We start from the raw sequence: 16,694 nt of genomic DNA on the forward strand, positions 1-16,694 counted from the left end.
TAGATTTATTGAAAAGTGGTTTTGAATATAAATGTTATTTAGAAATGAATCATTTTATAAGACTTCTTGGATGAAAAATTTTCATTTTTTTTTTCAAGTCCGAAATTTAAATCGTTTTATCAGTTAATTATTAAATTTTATTTATTTGTTCATGATAAAAATTAATTTTAAACTCAGGGGTTAAATGAGGCAAATATGCATCACTGCGCGAAGCACAGGATTAAAATACACCGACTTAAGTCCAGATTGCGGCAACAAAAATTCTGGGGATGTTTAGATGTATAAGATTATACTCAAATTAATTTTCCTGGATCCTCTCAAAAACTTAGTTTGCTCTTAAATTTGTCTTGCTTATTTCAACTCTTACTTCGCTTTTTTTTTTTGACCGACTGCTGATGGGGGAAAAAAAAAAAAAAAAAAAAAAACTATACGCAAAACTGAAACTGTAAATACATTAATTTAAAACCTAAAAGTGAACTAAACATTTTTATGTTGACAAATGTCTGACAACATTTTTTACAGTATGCAGCATTTACATTATTCGTGAATACTGTTACAATAGTAAATTTTGATTTTAAGCGTACTCAAACTATCAGAAAGTTGACAATTCCTCCTTACAGTAACAATTGTTCTGACTATCACACATATGCTGTGTGAGCTTAGAGTATCGGTTGTTCTATCTCACACATGTTGTGTGAGCTTAGAGTAACGGTTATTCTATCTCACACAAGTTGTGCGAGCTTAGAGTATCGGTTGTTCTATCTCACACATGTTGTGTGAGCTTAGAGTAACGGTTATTCTATCTCACACATGTTGTGTGAGCTTGGAGTAACGGTTGTTCTATCTCACACATGTTGTGTGAGCTTGGAGTAACGGTTGTTCTATCTCACACATGTTGTGTGAGCTTACAGTAACAGTTGTTCTGTCACCCACTTATTATGTGAGTTGCCATTTAAGTGTTAGTAGCCGAGTATCTTGTTCGAAATCTGATTTCTTATTCGATTCAATTTTGCTTATAAACGATGTTTTTGTTCCAGGGTCGCTGCAACCGAGAGAAGCCACCATGCAAGTATTTCCATCCTCCTCAGCACTTGAAGGATCAGCTGTTGATCAATGGCCGAAACCATTTAGCCTTGAAGAATGCTATCATGCAACAGTTGCCGCTGCAACCTCTGCTGCAGCCACCAACCGCACAACTCACTCCCGCTGTCGTGAGTATTATGAATGTACGCGACCTTTTTTACCTACCCATTTACATTGAAGTAACATCCATTATTCTTATCCTTTACTTATCCTGTGCATGAATAGTTAGAATTATTATCTAGAAATTATTTAGTACTAATTTAGTTTGAGCCCAGTGTGTCAATGGAATATTTGGTTGTTTTTTTAATTTTTTCTATTGAAGTTACTGACACTTAACATATTCCTGTTTGCACGTAACCAGTCAAAGTAACCAGAGCAGTTTTGAAATAATACTTCATTTTTTGACTAAATTAAAGAATACAAGAATCAGGAAGTATTAAAATAAATTTTTGTTGATTTATCTTAACTTCTTTCGGTAAAAAGGCGTGCCAGGCACGTCGAGGTGCTTTTGTCACAAAATCGCCAATGACGTCCTACACAGTAGATAATTGTCATAGAAATAAAAATGATTTTCGCGACCCATCGATTGAGATGGTGTGCAGAAATACAGTTTACAGGAGCACAGTCTTAGGTTCAGAATGAACTCATTTAGAAGATGTGAATCCTTTTCCTATTTCTATAAGGAATCGGATACTTTACTAAGACGACCTCGCTGCAAGTTACAGTGGACTGTTTTGGCACTCGCACATGTGACTTTCTTGCCGCCTCAAGCGATTAATCCATTTTTTGTCTATCTTTTTAATAGACAGATAAAATGGTATATTTTTACCAATGTTAGCTAAGACAAGACGAACAAATCAAACCTAAAACATTACCATAAACTATATTTCGGACTAAAGGTTCGAATTTTCGAGTTCTCGTCTTCAAAAATAGAAAAATGCACATATGCAGTGGCTGTTAAAATATATTCCTCTCTTTCTTCATTAGGGTATATTAAATTTAGCTTAAGAATTGAAAGAATAACAAGCAATACGTAAAAAAATATCCAAGAACAAAGCAGTGATAATATTTATTAATATAAACTTTGACTAAGAAATTTCTAACTTGGACACAAAATTGATGATGAACTCGACAAGAAAAATAACACGAAACTAATATTTTATGGCATATCCTTTTGTATTCAAAATATCTTTGAAATAGCATCAGATTGAGCAGCAAGAGTTTGCTTTATCTCAGGGTTATCTTTTCTTATTCTTACAGCTCCTAATGTTGTTTCGGAATAGATTTTTTTCATTAGCATTCAGATCTGGGAGCTGAAGCAGAGTATTTTATTGCATTTTACAATTATATAATAACTATAATTCCACCATTTCGGTTATATATTCGGAGTTGTTACCTTGTTAAAAAGTAAAATATTTCAGATTCTTAAATATGCTTTTTAGCCAAAAGAATTCTTGCAATTTTGGTGCTCAAATGGAGCGTTTTTTCTTTCTAGCTATCCTACTATTATAGTAAGCCTTTTTAAGCACCTTTCTGTTGTTGTTGTTTCTAATGGCACTTATCATAGACAAGCCCACTGACCAAGTCGGTGATTTTATGCCAAGGGTGCGTTCTCTTGTTTTTCAGTAGAGCCATCTAGGGCCAAGAGTATGTCTTAGCTACACACACGTCTCAGCCCTTTTTACGGGGCGAACTTCCTTCACTCATCCACAGATCGTAATTTAGACCTGAATCTGCGAACGATCACCCCTGATACAGTACCCCCAGTGGTATTACTCTCGACATGGAGGACTTTGTGACCACGACAGATTTATACGTGCGCCAGTCACCACAGACACGGACAGTCTTCGGTCGGCGGGGTAACTCACAACCCAAGGGACGTGAATCCAACGCCCTACCAACTAGGCTATCCCGGCCGAGTACCTTTCTAAATGTTTCTGCTGAAATATTTTATCCAATTGCTGTATATGTCGATGTGGCGATTCCGACAGCACTCATTTTAGGATTTTTCCGTATTTGTCTAACATTGTTTCTTTTATTCGTAGAATTGAAAATTCTTTTTTTTTTGTAAGCATTTATAATAGGACGAATATTCTTTGCAACATCGCAGAGATTTGCTTTCTTCAAACAATCGAATTACGAGTTTCCATCTATCAACACTTGCTTCAGTTCTGGAACTCATTTTGAGTACAAAAAAAAAAAAAAAAGCCTCTAATTTCCCATGGATATCAAATAATGTAGCATTTCAGCAACAAATTCACTACACTGATTAATTTAAAGAAAAATATTGACGGCCAAACTGAAATTTTTATGATGCGCATTCTGAAGTTTTTTATTCTCAAATTTCGAACTTATTTCCTCATTTTTGTTTCCTTTCTTAATATATTGTTTATTGAGTATTTTAACATTTTTGTGAGTATTAAATAAACATTTCAAAATGTATTTTAGACACTTAATAAAGAGTGATGTACACTCAATTTTGGGAGGCATTCATTGTACGTAGGATGCGCATATACATAATATTTTCTAAATCGATAACCTTATAATGCAATACATTTCATTCTGCTCAAAATGATCTGCCATTGTAAATAACAACCATGAAACTTTATTACGATTAGAAAAAAGAAATTCATAATGAAAAAACTGATTATATATATTTAATATCAAAAACCACAAAGTTGAATGTGGAAAAAGTGATTATATTACATGCGAATTTCCTGATTAAATTCATACTATTAATCATTTTGACCGTCATGTTACGTTTCGAGTTAAATAGTTATGGAAATTTCGATTCTTATGCTTTAATATGTATAAGCAATTACAAGCAAAGACATGATTCAATAAGAGTGTATAAACCGTTCAGAAGGTTTTTGTTCCTCTTTTATGAACCAGAGGAAAATGTCAGTGCATATTTTTAAGAAATATTAAAAAGGAATATTCTCCATGAAATAAGTTGTTTGAAATAAAAATTGCTGTATAATAATACTTCTGTATGTAATGAAGAATAATTAAATTTGCACTAAGTATGCAAATACTTTTTGTAATTTACATTTTTTTAAACACTCTTCATAGCTACATTTCAGCCTCTTTATTTAATTGACACATTGGGCATATTAGGTTATTGTTGATATATGTAGAGTTATTTAATTTTTTGCCGAATTTTAAGTTTACATGCTGGAAGATTTCATTTTCAGATGTAAAAATGACTTCTCGTGTTATTTATAAAACTGGGTATGCATTACTATTCAGCATAACATAGAATTTTAATAAAATTTGATTTTTAAATATTTATAATAAATTCTGAAATATGTAGTAAATTGGGAAAAATAAAATAATTATAATAATACCATGTGGATGATGAAGTGCTTCAAATATATTTCAAGGAAAAGACAGATGCTCAACTATAATTACAAATATAGCTTTTTCGAGATGTGTGAAGTCTTAAACATGGAAATCCATCAGAATCTCGAGATCGAGTATTTTGGCATATACGTTTTCTCTTTGTATACTTGAGAGCCGTCGTGGCCTGGTGGTATGATTTCGGTTGTAGCGTTCGAAAACCGATTCTATTGAATTGCTGTGAAGCTGGTTGGTGTATGCTAAATCCGCTGGGATCAAACGTCTGGTCGCTTGGTGGCTCGGAAATATGCGGAAATTGGTGCCGGCTCAGGCTTCGTCCTCAGTATCTGGTCACGGTTCAAAATGATGATATCCGTCCCAAAGTAATCTCTTGTTGCTTAAAAAAAGGACGTCAACATGACTGATTTTTGTTTTCGTATACAACCAAAGAAATATTGAAATTTAAGTTTTTAGAATTCATGAGTATGAACTCATTGAATATGTGATCAAATAGGAGGTTACTAGAATGCTCCCAATAATGTCCAATGCGCAGGCATCTCTTCCACATGTGCAGAAACGAAATAGAATTAGGATAAAAGAGTTCAAAACACTACTTTGTATTTTTATAAACTATTTTTACTTATTTTTTTATAAATGCCTAATGAATCCATTTTTTCGATGAATATTATAGATTAGCTATACTTATTATATTTCCTTTTCCTGCTATTTATTACTCTGTCAGATTGTGTGCGGAATATGGAGCCCCAAGGTCCAATAAAATACTTGTTGATGTATACCCTGGGATTAATTGAAGGCTACCTTACTGATTATATGAAAACGTTGCTGAATTGTTTAGATTGCGCTCTTATTCTTTCCCACTATTATAGTGTATGAGATATCAAGGAAATTAAGAGTTTTTAAGGGAGAACTAGATTGGATTGGAAAGGCGGAAGAGAGCTTTTAAAATATTTTAGAAGAGTGAATAAATATTTGAAATTTCTTTTCGGTGATTTAAACACGAATTATATTAATAAATTAAAGGTAAAAGCTACAGTTAGCTAACCACAAACTGATGAAATATATCGATAGGTTAGCTTCACAGCATGCTTCAATTGAGTGACTTGTTGTAAACCAACTCAAATGCTAACAAGAGTCAAATAAATATGAGATAAGTCTATATAATCAAAGTCTATAAGATAATAAGTCGATGTCTATAATATCTATATGTGTGCCATATATACAAAAATTTAAATTTTTATACTTAGAAACTTAGATGTAATTCGAAAGCGCAGTATTAAAAAGGGCCAAAAATTAATATTTTCTTTTTAACTCTTGGTATTCCTTCTCTATTTTTTTACTTTGAGAGTTCTAGTCTGCCACGGTGTCCGAAAGTTGAGGTTTGTTTTTAATAAATTTGTATAGTAAGAATTTTTTTTTTATTTAAGCTACGAAACTTCGATTGAAAAATTTGGAAGATGTTGTTATGTTTGCTAGATCGCAAAGATAATCGTTGTGGACTGCGAATTTGGCACTCGTGTTGCAAATTATCCTAAAAAGCTTCAAAAAAATTGTTTCAAAAATCGCTTTTAGTCTAAATCTATCAAGGAACAAAAATCGTTTTCTCGTATCTACTGATCTATAGTTCCTTAATTGTAGCTATCTGTCTACAGTGTATGTAATATTATTTAAAGAAAAAATCCTTTATTAGAAAAATTGTAATTGATTATTACTTATTTTGATTAAAATACTAATGATCATCTCTTAAGTGAATGCCAAAAAGAATTAAAGATCGTTTTTCATAATGATAAATTGCGTTAAATTCTCCTATCTTCACGCTTTCTGCACATCTTCTCACGTTTTTTTTTTAACTTTTCCCAAAAATAATCTTTAATAACGACACAGAAGCAGTCCAAAAGAACGTACATGCTCTGTTTCAAAAAAAAAATTTTGAAAGAAAATTCACAAATATGTTCAAAGAACTGTTGTATTCTTTTACTTTTTTAATTCTGGATAAAGTTATGAATGCATTCTTTTCTGTAAAAAAAAATATACTTTAGCTTCATAATAAGATGCAAATCATTAATCGTTATTAATATTATGCGTAAATCATTAATTGCGCCGATGTGAAAAATACCTTGCTAAAGATGGATAAACTAAGTTGAATTCATTAATGGAAATGATTAAGTAACTTTCTATTTCAAACTTCTATTTTTAGATATATCATCTTAATATTATTAAGAAGGGATTTCGACATATCAACGGAGAAAGTACTCTCTGGAGTTTGGAAAAACAGTTTACGGATTCGTATTATACATTATATGTCAAAATCAATGAATCAAATAAAGTGCAATATTACTTATGGAACTGTAATAAAATTAGAAATGTTCCTTTACGGCTACGGGTGACATTTGAAGCTCCTCCTATCCAGAACTGGATTATTAAGTGTTAAAGGTGAAGCAACTGCATAGGAGCTTCACATTTGGGGGAAGGGGGGCACAAGACTTAGGTTCCCCACCTTCATTATATTTATTGTAATTTGATTTCGTGCTTTAATTTATTTACTAAGGCCGCGAACTCCAACATATTCTGCCAAAAATCGAATATCGTTGAATTTTGGAAAGAAATATTATTCTGAATATTTCTTTTGTATTTTCAAATTCGCTTGGAGATCAGTATGATCCAATTTCTTTTGCGATTAGATGATTTCCTCGCGAATCAATAGCTCTGCCAAGCTGTGTATAAAGGAATCAAGGCCGTAGTGGAAAAAAATTGTAGATTTTGTTATCATTTTGCTTGAAAATAATATTTAAAATTTTAATTTTTGTTTCTTTATGCGCAAGATACAGAAATCAGCTCACCTGAAAAGTGTTCTGCTATCAAATGTTTCATTATTTCAGTTTGTCACAATATTTGTTAGTTAAAATTTGCTTATATTACATCTTTAATTTAAAATCAATAAAAAAAGATCGGATTTTGGAAATTTGGCAGGTAAAAGGAAGCTCCGAAAAAAAAATCTAATTTTGGAAATTGAACAAGAGAAACGAAGCTCCGAAATTTGCCTTGTCTAAAACTCCTACAGAGCTGAATTCGGCCCTTCTTCATATATCTTTAATTTTGTATGTGCAGATTTCTGAGGAAAATTTAACCCTTTGTTACATAATAAAAGTTGCGTAAACTTGTTTAAGTGTAAGTGGAGAAGTGTTCATGAGATAATAATTAAAAAAATATTTTAAAGTCGTTAAAGCTGTTTTTTTCCCCTAATTTTAAAGCCATTTTTTTCTGAAAGAAAGGTTTTTTTTTTTCCCCTAGTTTCTCTACTTAAAAGCTTTTTTAGTTGCCTTCATTTTTTTTTCTTTCTCACTCTTGAGTACTTATTAATAAAAGAACATAAATTAAATGAAGCATAACTAATGAAGCATTAATTAATAATTTCTCAGAGAAATTCAGTTAAATGCGTTTGTTTGCCATATTTTTTGTAGTAACTTATCATCGTTTATAGAGAAAAAAGGGCAATTTTTACTCGCCAGAAAAAAAATTAATGTTTTGTATTACGAAAGAGTTAAGCTGTGATTCGATAATTCCCGAATTTTTTTTTTGAATATGATCATTGATAAAATATGTTTAGACTTTGCCGAGAACCTTCATGTGTACCAATAGTATTGCTGATTTAATGCAGGCTTTGAGTTGCTTTTTCTTCATAGCTGTGTTTTATGCTTTAAGAAATAGTTAGTTATACTGATATAAATACTTGGTACATATACTTGATGTTCCTTAAATTTTGTTTAAAAAAAATTCGCCGTCTTTTGGTCTAAATTTATAAAAATTAACTTAATGACTGCGATCATATTTTTGTAGATATAAACTTTTTAGAGCTCTAAATGAAATATTATTTTTGCATTGCAAATAATCTGCTTAACTGAAATGAATTTTTTCATTTTTTTCTCAATACAAGATCCTTTTTCCTTAATTCCTTTAAAAATAAATAGTGATAAGAATTCGCGATTGTAATAAATTCTTTATATTTAAATATTATTACATATTCAATGAATTCTACAGACGCCTGTTGAATACCTTTTGCTCTTTCATTATGATTTCCAGGCTAAAATCCATAATTTATATAATCTAGGAATAATGTAGTCTTTAATTAACCATTTTTATTTTAGGCCAATTAAAATTTTTTTTATTAGTTTTTCTCTTTTTTGTTCTACTTATTAATGCAATTAAAAAGAAAATTCTTCAATTCGTTTTCAACAAAAAGCGCACAATAATTTTCTGACATTTCATTTAATATTTTAATGTACCAATGCGATGGAAAAAAAATCTGCGAAATATGAATTACTTTCAAAATCTATGCAATATAGGATTGTATTTAATTAGTGGAAATTTCGTAACATTTCACTGCCCGTGAATTAAAACACGCAGATGCAGGTATGATATAAAACGCTTCAATAAACCAGTTTTATATTGAAATGATTTCATACGTGCCTTTCCTGTGGCCATTCTGTTTGTAAATAGAACAAACATTACTCAGGATTGTACAAAGCGTGTTCTACACAAATTATCCGAACTAGTTATTCTGACTTGTTGCCTTTCCCATTGGGTTGGTATCACAAAAGGCTGGGCGAAATCTTCCTCTTAAAAGCCCAACCTTCTCTTCCTGCATCGAGTGACCCGCTACCTAATTACTAGCTTGAGTGATCTTTATTAACAGCTAGCAGACTATTCATCATCAGATGAGTGGGCCACCAAAAACAAAGTCCATTAGCGAGCGTTTTCGACAGAGCTTGACCACGCCAAACCGACAAGGCGGCCAAGTTTTAATACCATTTAGCCTGGCAGGCGCCAGTTATTTTATATCCAGACTTCTGGACTGCATCACAATTCCTCACAAGTTTCGTGGACTCCGGCCCCTTTGTAGGGTTGCTGCCTTTAAGGAACCAACGGGTTGCCCAGTTTGGCGGAGAGAAATGTTTGAAGTCAGCAATGCTAGGTATTTTCTACGTTGACGAAGTTCATAGAGCTTCGTGAATAGGTTCCAATAATGGCGTGAAATCATGAGATAAATATTTAGTTCGTGCGAGAAATAATTATTGCCCTTTTTATTTATTTGTTTTGCATACTCTACTAATGCGTTTGATATTTAATTCTGCACTTTTAAACCAACGTGCACGTTTTTGTTATGCCAACGTGCATGCAGTTATAGATTACATAATATATTTTAATGAATGATGTTCTTTGTAGCTATCTATAAAGTATTTTCTCCTCTTTGCAGAATCGCTGCATATAAATATTATTTTCTAAATAAAAGGTGTCTCTTTCACGATAAAATTTGAGTTTATTGAAATAATTATGGGAGCATTTTAAGTAAATAGATGATCTTTCGCAATTTAAATTTTAGCATTATTTTGATGATACAATACACTAGATGTTCCAGTACATCTAACTAGATGTACTAAAACCTTTCTTATATCATCACTGTTAGATAATAGGTGATTCTAGAATTTGTTTTTTTTTTCACATCTTTATTATTTATCCAATAAAGCGAATTGAAGCACATTTATTTCCTGATACATTCTGTTATTTAGAAATTTATATCTTTGAGGATTACATAGCAAAAAGAATCATAGATTTATTCATAATAAGTTTTTTTGTATCAAGTGAAATAACGCTACTGATATATAGCATAAGTATAAACTATAGAATACTGTAATAAAATGAATGTAATAACATATTCGAGAATCTCCTATCTTTTCTGTATAAGTAATTTATAAAATTTCGGCTGAAAATTTAAAATAAGCTGTTTTCTGTTCTTCACAGCTTAAGTGCTGAATCCATTAAATGCAAATGGAGAGAGAGAACTTGCGAATGGAATGAAAAATAATTTTTGAACGATCGTATAAAATGTTTCTTATTGTGTAAGTTAAGGAAATATGCCAGCACTACAAATGTAAAGTTATCAAGAGTAAGATCATAAAAGAAATGTCGATAAGGAAAATTTTTATTATGAACATATTGTTGAGGTATGACAAAAATACCATTTTCTCCTGGTGGTTGAATAACTTACCTTTCATAGTGCTGAGTATACTTGATAATATTTTAACGATATCAAAAATTTGTACAAAAGTTACCAGTTATATAAAAATAAAGATGCCTCTAGAAATAAACTATGAAACCATTTTTCACCTAGTATTCTTGTATTAGCCGTTTCTAAGAACCGCAAACGTGAATGCTGATATTCTTTTTAAAAAATAAAATTTTCAGATAACGTTAACTTAAACGTCTTCCAGCTATATCTTGTAGAGCTCAATACATTTAAATTCATTAAAAAAATAAAAAGTTCTCTCCGTCTTTCCAATGTGTAGAAAGTTTCCAAAATTTTCCACGGTTATTTATTCTCTTCCTTAGCGTATATCTAAAAGACTACTGCACATGTATTTAAAAATTAACTGCTCACACCTATTGCGTGATTTTTAAGTATTTTTTTTTTCATAAATACCTTTTATTATTAATTTAAGAAATAAAAACGTGAAATTTTTGTAGAATTTATAAGTTAAAATTTACTTTCTGTAAGAAAGAGAATCTCTGAGAATCTTTTAAATGTTGTTAAAACCTTTTTGCCTTTTATTTAGATTTAGGCTATTTTTATTATTTTGGCTGGTGTAGTGCTGGACAGAAACAATCGCATCTCTGTTGCGTCTGTGATCACTATAAATATTTACAAACAGGGAACAGCAACTGTTCGATGCCTATTTATTCTCCAATCCAAAATTAAAAGTATAAATTTATCTTTGTTATTCCTGTTCTAGAATTCGCGTTGAATTCCAGCAAAGGCTCGAATATACCGATGAAACTTTCTTGGAAGATTTCTCTGACGTTGCCAAAGCATTTCTTGGCAAGTTAAGTTAGCTAGTAGGTAGTTAACATTTTTATAGCTAGCTCTTTTAGTTGGTTGTTGCTATTTTAAAACACAGTAGATACAATTGTTAAGTAGTTTTAAATTGCCTCCTGTTAGGTTTCTAAAACTAACACGAAATGTTAAACACTGGGTTGAAACATTTCGCCAAGCAAATATTGAGGAAGCCTAAATGTTAGCCATTTATTTTCATTACAGCTCTAAAAATAGAGATGTTCAACTAGAGTTTGCTGAAATGTGCTTGAATATTCCACAGTTAGATAGTTATCTGTTTATTCTAGTTGATACATGAAGCGTTTTAAGTCAAAGACCTGCAAGCAGTAAAATGCACATTTGAATTGATGGATAACTTGTTCTGACTTTCTGATGGCTTTTTAATTATATCCTGTACTGATGCTGCTAGTCAGGCAAATGCGCATATCCAGATTTCATTCTCTTTTCTTTAATGTCTGAAGGATAATTATGTATGTGTATTATTTTTTACCATATCTTAAGTCATACATAGGTTTATTCAAATCTTTAGTATTTTCGCTGCTAATCAATCCTATGTCCACTATCAATCCTACAATCAATGAAAGTATCTATCAACCTTCTAGATGAAATCAAATGTCAGGATGGTTGGAAAAGGAACATTGTGTCTAGCAATAATTGATTTGTTGTCAATTTTTCATCATTACAGATAGAGAAATAGATATGAATAATGACATAAAAAATGCAACAATGTTTTTTGTTTCGTTTTGACATTTATTAATCTCTTCTTATTTCGAACTGACATTTCATTTGTCATTTTTCTTTATAATGTTTATACATTTTCTATATATTTTATTTAGCATCACATTTGCATTCAACAGTTAAAGAATTTGCATATGTATTTAAATAAACCAAATTGGAAAGAAATTACTACAATCCGATTTTTTTTTTAATGATTGATGTATACGTTTTATGTCTTTAAATTTTTATTTCCTTATGTTACTCATAATGCATCCGTATCTTCTTTTTTCATTCTATGATCACATTAGTTTCTTCATTTTATTCATTAGAATTAGGTTTCCATTTCATCTTTTATAATAAACTGAAAAAATCTTTTAATACAATGAGTCTGGCGCAGTATAATAAAAGGTGTTTTTTGCGCCAAAAAACACGAACAAACTGAAACTAATAAAATTCGCCGAATTAATTATATTTGCGAATAATGAAAATTCACATAGGGAATCTGGCTGAATCTGAAATTTCATTAAGATTCACTTGCCGTTGTATATATTAAGCATATTTTATCTAAATACATAAAATGAGCTTTTAAACTGCTCATTAATTAATTTAATCATCGCTGTGCAGATTGTTAGTGATTCAGCATTTTAATTTAACTCTTGTGCGAAAGTCTTTCGAATTTGGAGAGAATTTTTAAGTCTTAGTTTAAAAAAATTCAAATTTCAGAAAAGTTGCGAAGCGAGTTTAGACCAGAATTTTAAAGGATCCTTTGGTTTTTAATAGAGAGTGAATAATGGAAAGTCAAATTGCAAAGCCGAAACAAAACCGGCTGAATTCTAAATTTTAATAAGATTCATTAGACGTTTTGTATTATTAGCATCCTTTATTTAAATATATAAAACATGACTTTGCATGGTACATTTTCAGCGATCTTATACGCGATGATAAGCCATTGCAGTATTTCATTCAAGATTCGGCAGTTTAGAATTTTTCATACAATACTTTTGCGCAAAGTATTCTTTCCATTTGAATAGATGGCCGTTATTTAGAAAAACTAAAGCAACGAAAGGAGTTGAATCCGAAATTTTGAGTGTTTAAGCATAAAAAGTAATATATATATAAGGGCATTTTGATTTTTTGTCTTCAATACAGTGGGTATGACAAAGGAACCATTGCATATCTAGCCCACCAGCGATTCAGCGTTTGAAGATTTATTCGCATATGGTAAAAAATTCCTCGCATTCGGCTCTTGGAATTCTTTTTCGTGAAAACGAATCGGAAACCACGGAGCGTCACCAAATGCAACGAAGATTTATCGTCTCGTTCTAATGGGAAGAGGATTCCAATTTTACGATGGCGCTGACAAGAAGCGTACCTGACCGAAATAGGGAATCCAAAAGAAAGATAAGGAGTCAAACAAATTCGACGGCAATGGCCACCGCCCAACTCGACCTATTGTACAGGGATAGAAAAGAATTCCCCTGATTAAAAGGAAGAAATGGGTGTACAGCAGAAAGAAAAAGTTGTTTCCGAGGAAAAAAGGAAGTGGTAGGCAGCAGCATTTACTGAAGGCGTCAACGCATATAATGATTCTTTTCTTCTTCCTAATCTATTTTCCCATCCCGGCCTTTATTTTGCAGGCTCACCAACTTTTCATCAGAGCTCGCTTCGCTTGCAAATGAGTTGGGCTCGAGTCAACAAGGCACTTTTTGCTCATCATTTGTGATTGTAATGGAAGACTTGCTCATTTCATTCGAAATTTCGGTTTTAATGCTGCACCGGGCAAATTAATATTTGAAATGGGAAAAGCGCTAGTTTCTTAGATTACATAATAGTTAGGAACGGAAAATGTATTTTCATATTATTTTTTTAGCCACACCTTGTTATTTTCATTTAATACATTCTTGGCCATCGTATTTTCCATTCAGATGATATGAATTAATAATGGCAATAAAATTTATATTACATTCAGTATAATTTTTTTTTTGTTGTCATGGAGCGATGAATAAAAAATACCTAAACAATGGAAGAACATACACTGTATTATGTGCAAAAGTACAGGCCATTATTTACGGGTACTTACATTGGGAACTACCGTCTTTTGTTACTACCAACTTTGTACCATACGGTATCTTTCATTGAGAATTAAATATTAACGAAAAAAAATTAGCGAAATCGAAGATGGTATTGATGGGGGACATATTGTGCAAAAATAATATATATAAGAAATGGTATCGATTGCATAATCTGCTTTCTTCTAGAATTCCATTTCTTTGCTGTTCAGATGAATTAGATTTAAAAAAAAAATAGTACACATATTTTTCCCTCTTTGCACATCTAAGCGAGTAAAGTTTCATCATTCATTTTTTAAACATGTAAATAATATTAGGTAATAAGTTATTTGAACCTTCTATGGAATAAATATATGGACGGTTTAAAGTTATAGCTATGCAAGTCATTTTTTTTTTCTTTTTTTGAAAAATAAATGAAAATAAAACCGTAACCGATGCACAAATCCAATGTTGAATTTAAATCTGAGAAACTCCTAAAATGATAAAATTACAATATTTTTTTCCTAATTATGGCAATATCTTTTGCAATACTTTAATTTCTAGGAAATAAAGTAAATGCAACTTGCACCACTGTAGCTTTAACCCATCCATATATAGAAAATTAATAATTAAGCTGCTAAGTTAAAATGCAAGACAGTGAATTAAAGATTTTATGTAAAGGATTTCTAAAGCCCGTAAAATCCCTAATACATGATTCGTAGCTTCGAACAAGTATACAAAGTTATTTTAGTAATGCTTTATTGTATCATAGATTCAGTGTGGGAAAAAAAAAGAGCTATTCCATATGGCACGTGATAGAGAAAAACTAGCTTTCGAGAAATCTCTACTTCTTTAATAATAATAAGTAAAACATAAGGTTAAAACGGTTGAATAACATTTGAGAAAATTTAAGGCCTGATCTTTCGAATGAAAATACGTGAAATTTTGTTTAGTTCAATAGGTTTGTATACTCTAAAGTCACGTCAAATGGATGTACAAGAAAATTTACGAGAAGATTAATTATTTTAATAGGCGCTGAGAATAGAAAGAAAACCCAGCTTTATAATCAAAAGTATACATTTTGTCATTGTCTTAACCTTTTAATACTATTCATTTTGATTACTTATTTCATCTTTATTATTGACTTTTTTAAAAATTGGCATGTAAGTCAGACATAACCACGAGTATTGGTTTTGTCTTGACATTATTCCTTTTAAAACATTGAGTCTTGCATAACAGATGGTCTGTTTTGCTGACAGTATATAAAGCAATAAATACAAAAAAATATTATTAAATTGAACACAGTTATAAATATTGAATATCATTATTATAAGTATTTTTTAAAACTTTTAATATATCGAATAAACTAAACAAACGAGTAGAATTGAATCAATTTTCTTTCTTTTACAATTTACGAACCAAATGCTTAACAAGAACACCACCTGTCAGCAAATCAAATACAGTGGTGCTGCTATAATTTTTTATTCAATTAAAATAACCAATTTTCAGTTCGGAGCGCTGTAGATATTGAAATGGGAGGACGGGGGGGGGGATTGATATTTATAACAGAGAAAAAAGTGTCAAAAACCGAAATTTTCTTTTAAATTCCAAGATGTATTCATTGCAACTGTCTCTCACTCCATTACACCACATTTAGCCACCAAACGATAATGGTATTAACCTATGCAGTCAAAACACCAATAAAAAAATTTATAGTATTCAACACTGTAATATGTAAATATATACAAATATTATTCAGAACAATTATGATATTAAAATTCCTGTGTTCTGTAAAATAGAAAGATCATTTTCTTTGAATAGTTGAATTGATAAATAGAATTCTTCAATTAACATTTCAGAATATTTCAAATTAAATAAAGATGGATTTTTTTTACTCCCTTCCTGATATGTTTGAAATCTGAAATTTTGTACCTTTTATTTTTTCTCAATTACAATACAATTTTTGAATTCTTATTTGTCAGTTAATATATTTATTTAATGTTTTTTTTTCATGCAGGTGGCGTATCTAGTAGTAAGTTTCAGAAATATTAATTTTTAAATTTCATAATATTTATAATCATGAATTCTGTAATGCCTTAAAATCTACAAAAAGTGGATGATAAAAAAAGTATTTTTTTTAAATTTAAAAATAAATTTAGGTGAACTTTTAACATGTTTACCGAGTAATTAACATATATTCAACTGATTTTGCTTTGAAGTATTTCGTCATATCCGGTTAACAGGTCGAAAATCTAATATTAACGGGAGGAATAAAAAATCAGAACACTCTTGGTTTATCCAGGTTATCTCGATTATTTTAATTTAACAAAAAAAATTTAGAATATTTTTTGTATTGTCCTATTGGTAATTTTTCATATAATCTTTTTTCTCCTTCTTTAGGCTTCAACAGCTCCTTATATGCCAGCCTTGGCTGGGCATACAGCTTCGTCCTTCAGTCCTTATCTGAGCCCCAGTACCATGATTCCTGCTGGAATGATGCCTGCAGATTTGGCAGCTCCTCCGCCGCCGCCCCAGTTGACCTCCATTGTGCACACTCCCATAGTCACACAGAAGGTTCCTCGGACTGATAGATTGGAGGT

At 31.0% G+C, this 16,694-nt stretch overlaps 1 protein-coding gene across 4 annotated transcripts in view; it reads left to right on the top strand.

The window, feature by feature from the left end:
• The window catches only part of LOC129959967 (muscleblind-like protein 2), a 463,947-nt gene that overhangs the window by 396,162 nt on the left and 51,091 nt on the right, over positions 1-16,694 (top strand). For 2 of the 4 annotated variants that reach the window (XM_056072902.1, XM_056072904.1), the window contains exons 2-3: positions 1,038-1,211; positions 16,495-16,692. In XM_056072902.1, coding sequence (XP_055928877.1) covers positions 1,038-1,211; positions 16,495-16,692 — 372 coding nt within the window. Of the gene's footprint in view, positions 1-1,037; positions 1,227-16,494; positions 16,693-16,694 lie in introns of all 4 variants that reach the window. The other 2 variants (XM_056072901.1, XM_056072903.1) reach the window with 1 other exon arrangement.

The sequence above is a fragment of the Argiope bruennichi genome, chromosome X2 (genome assembly GCF_947563725.1).
Source record: "Argiope bruennichi chromosome X2, qqArgBrue1.1, whole genome shotgun sequence".
NCBI classification, from domain to species: Eukaryota; Metazoa; Arthropoda; class Arachnida; order Araneae; family Araneidae; genus Argiope; species Argiope bruennichi.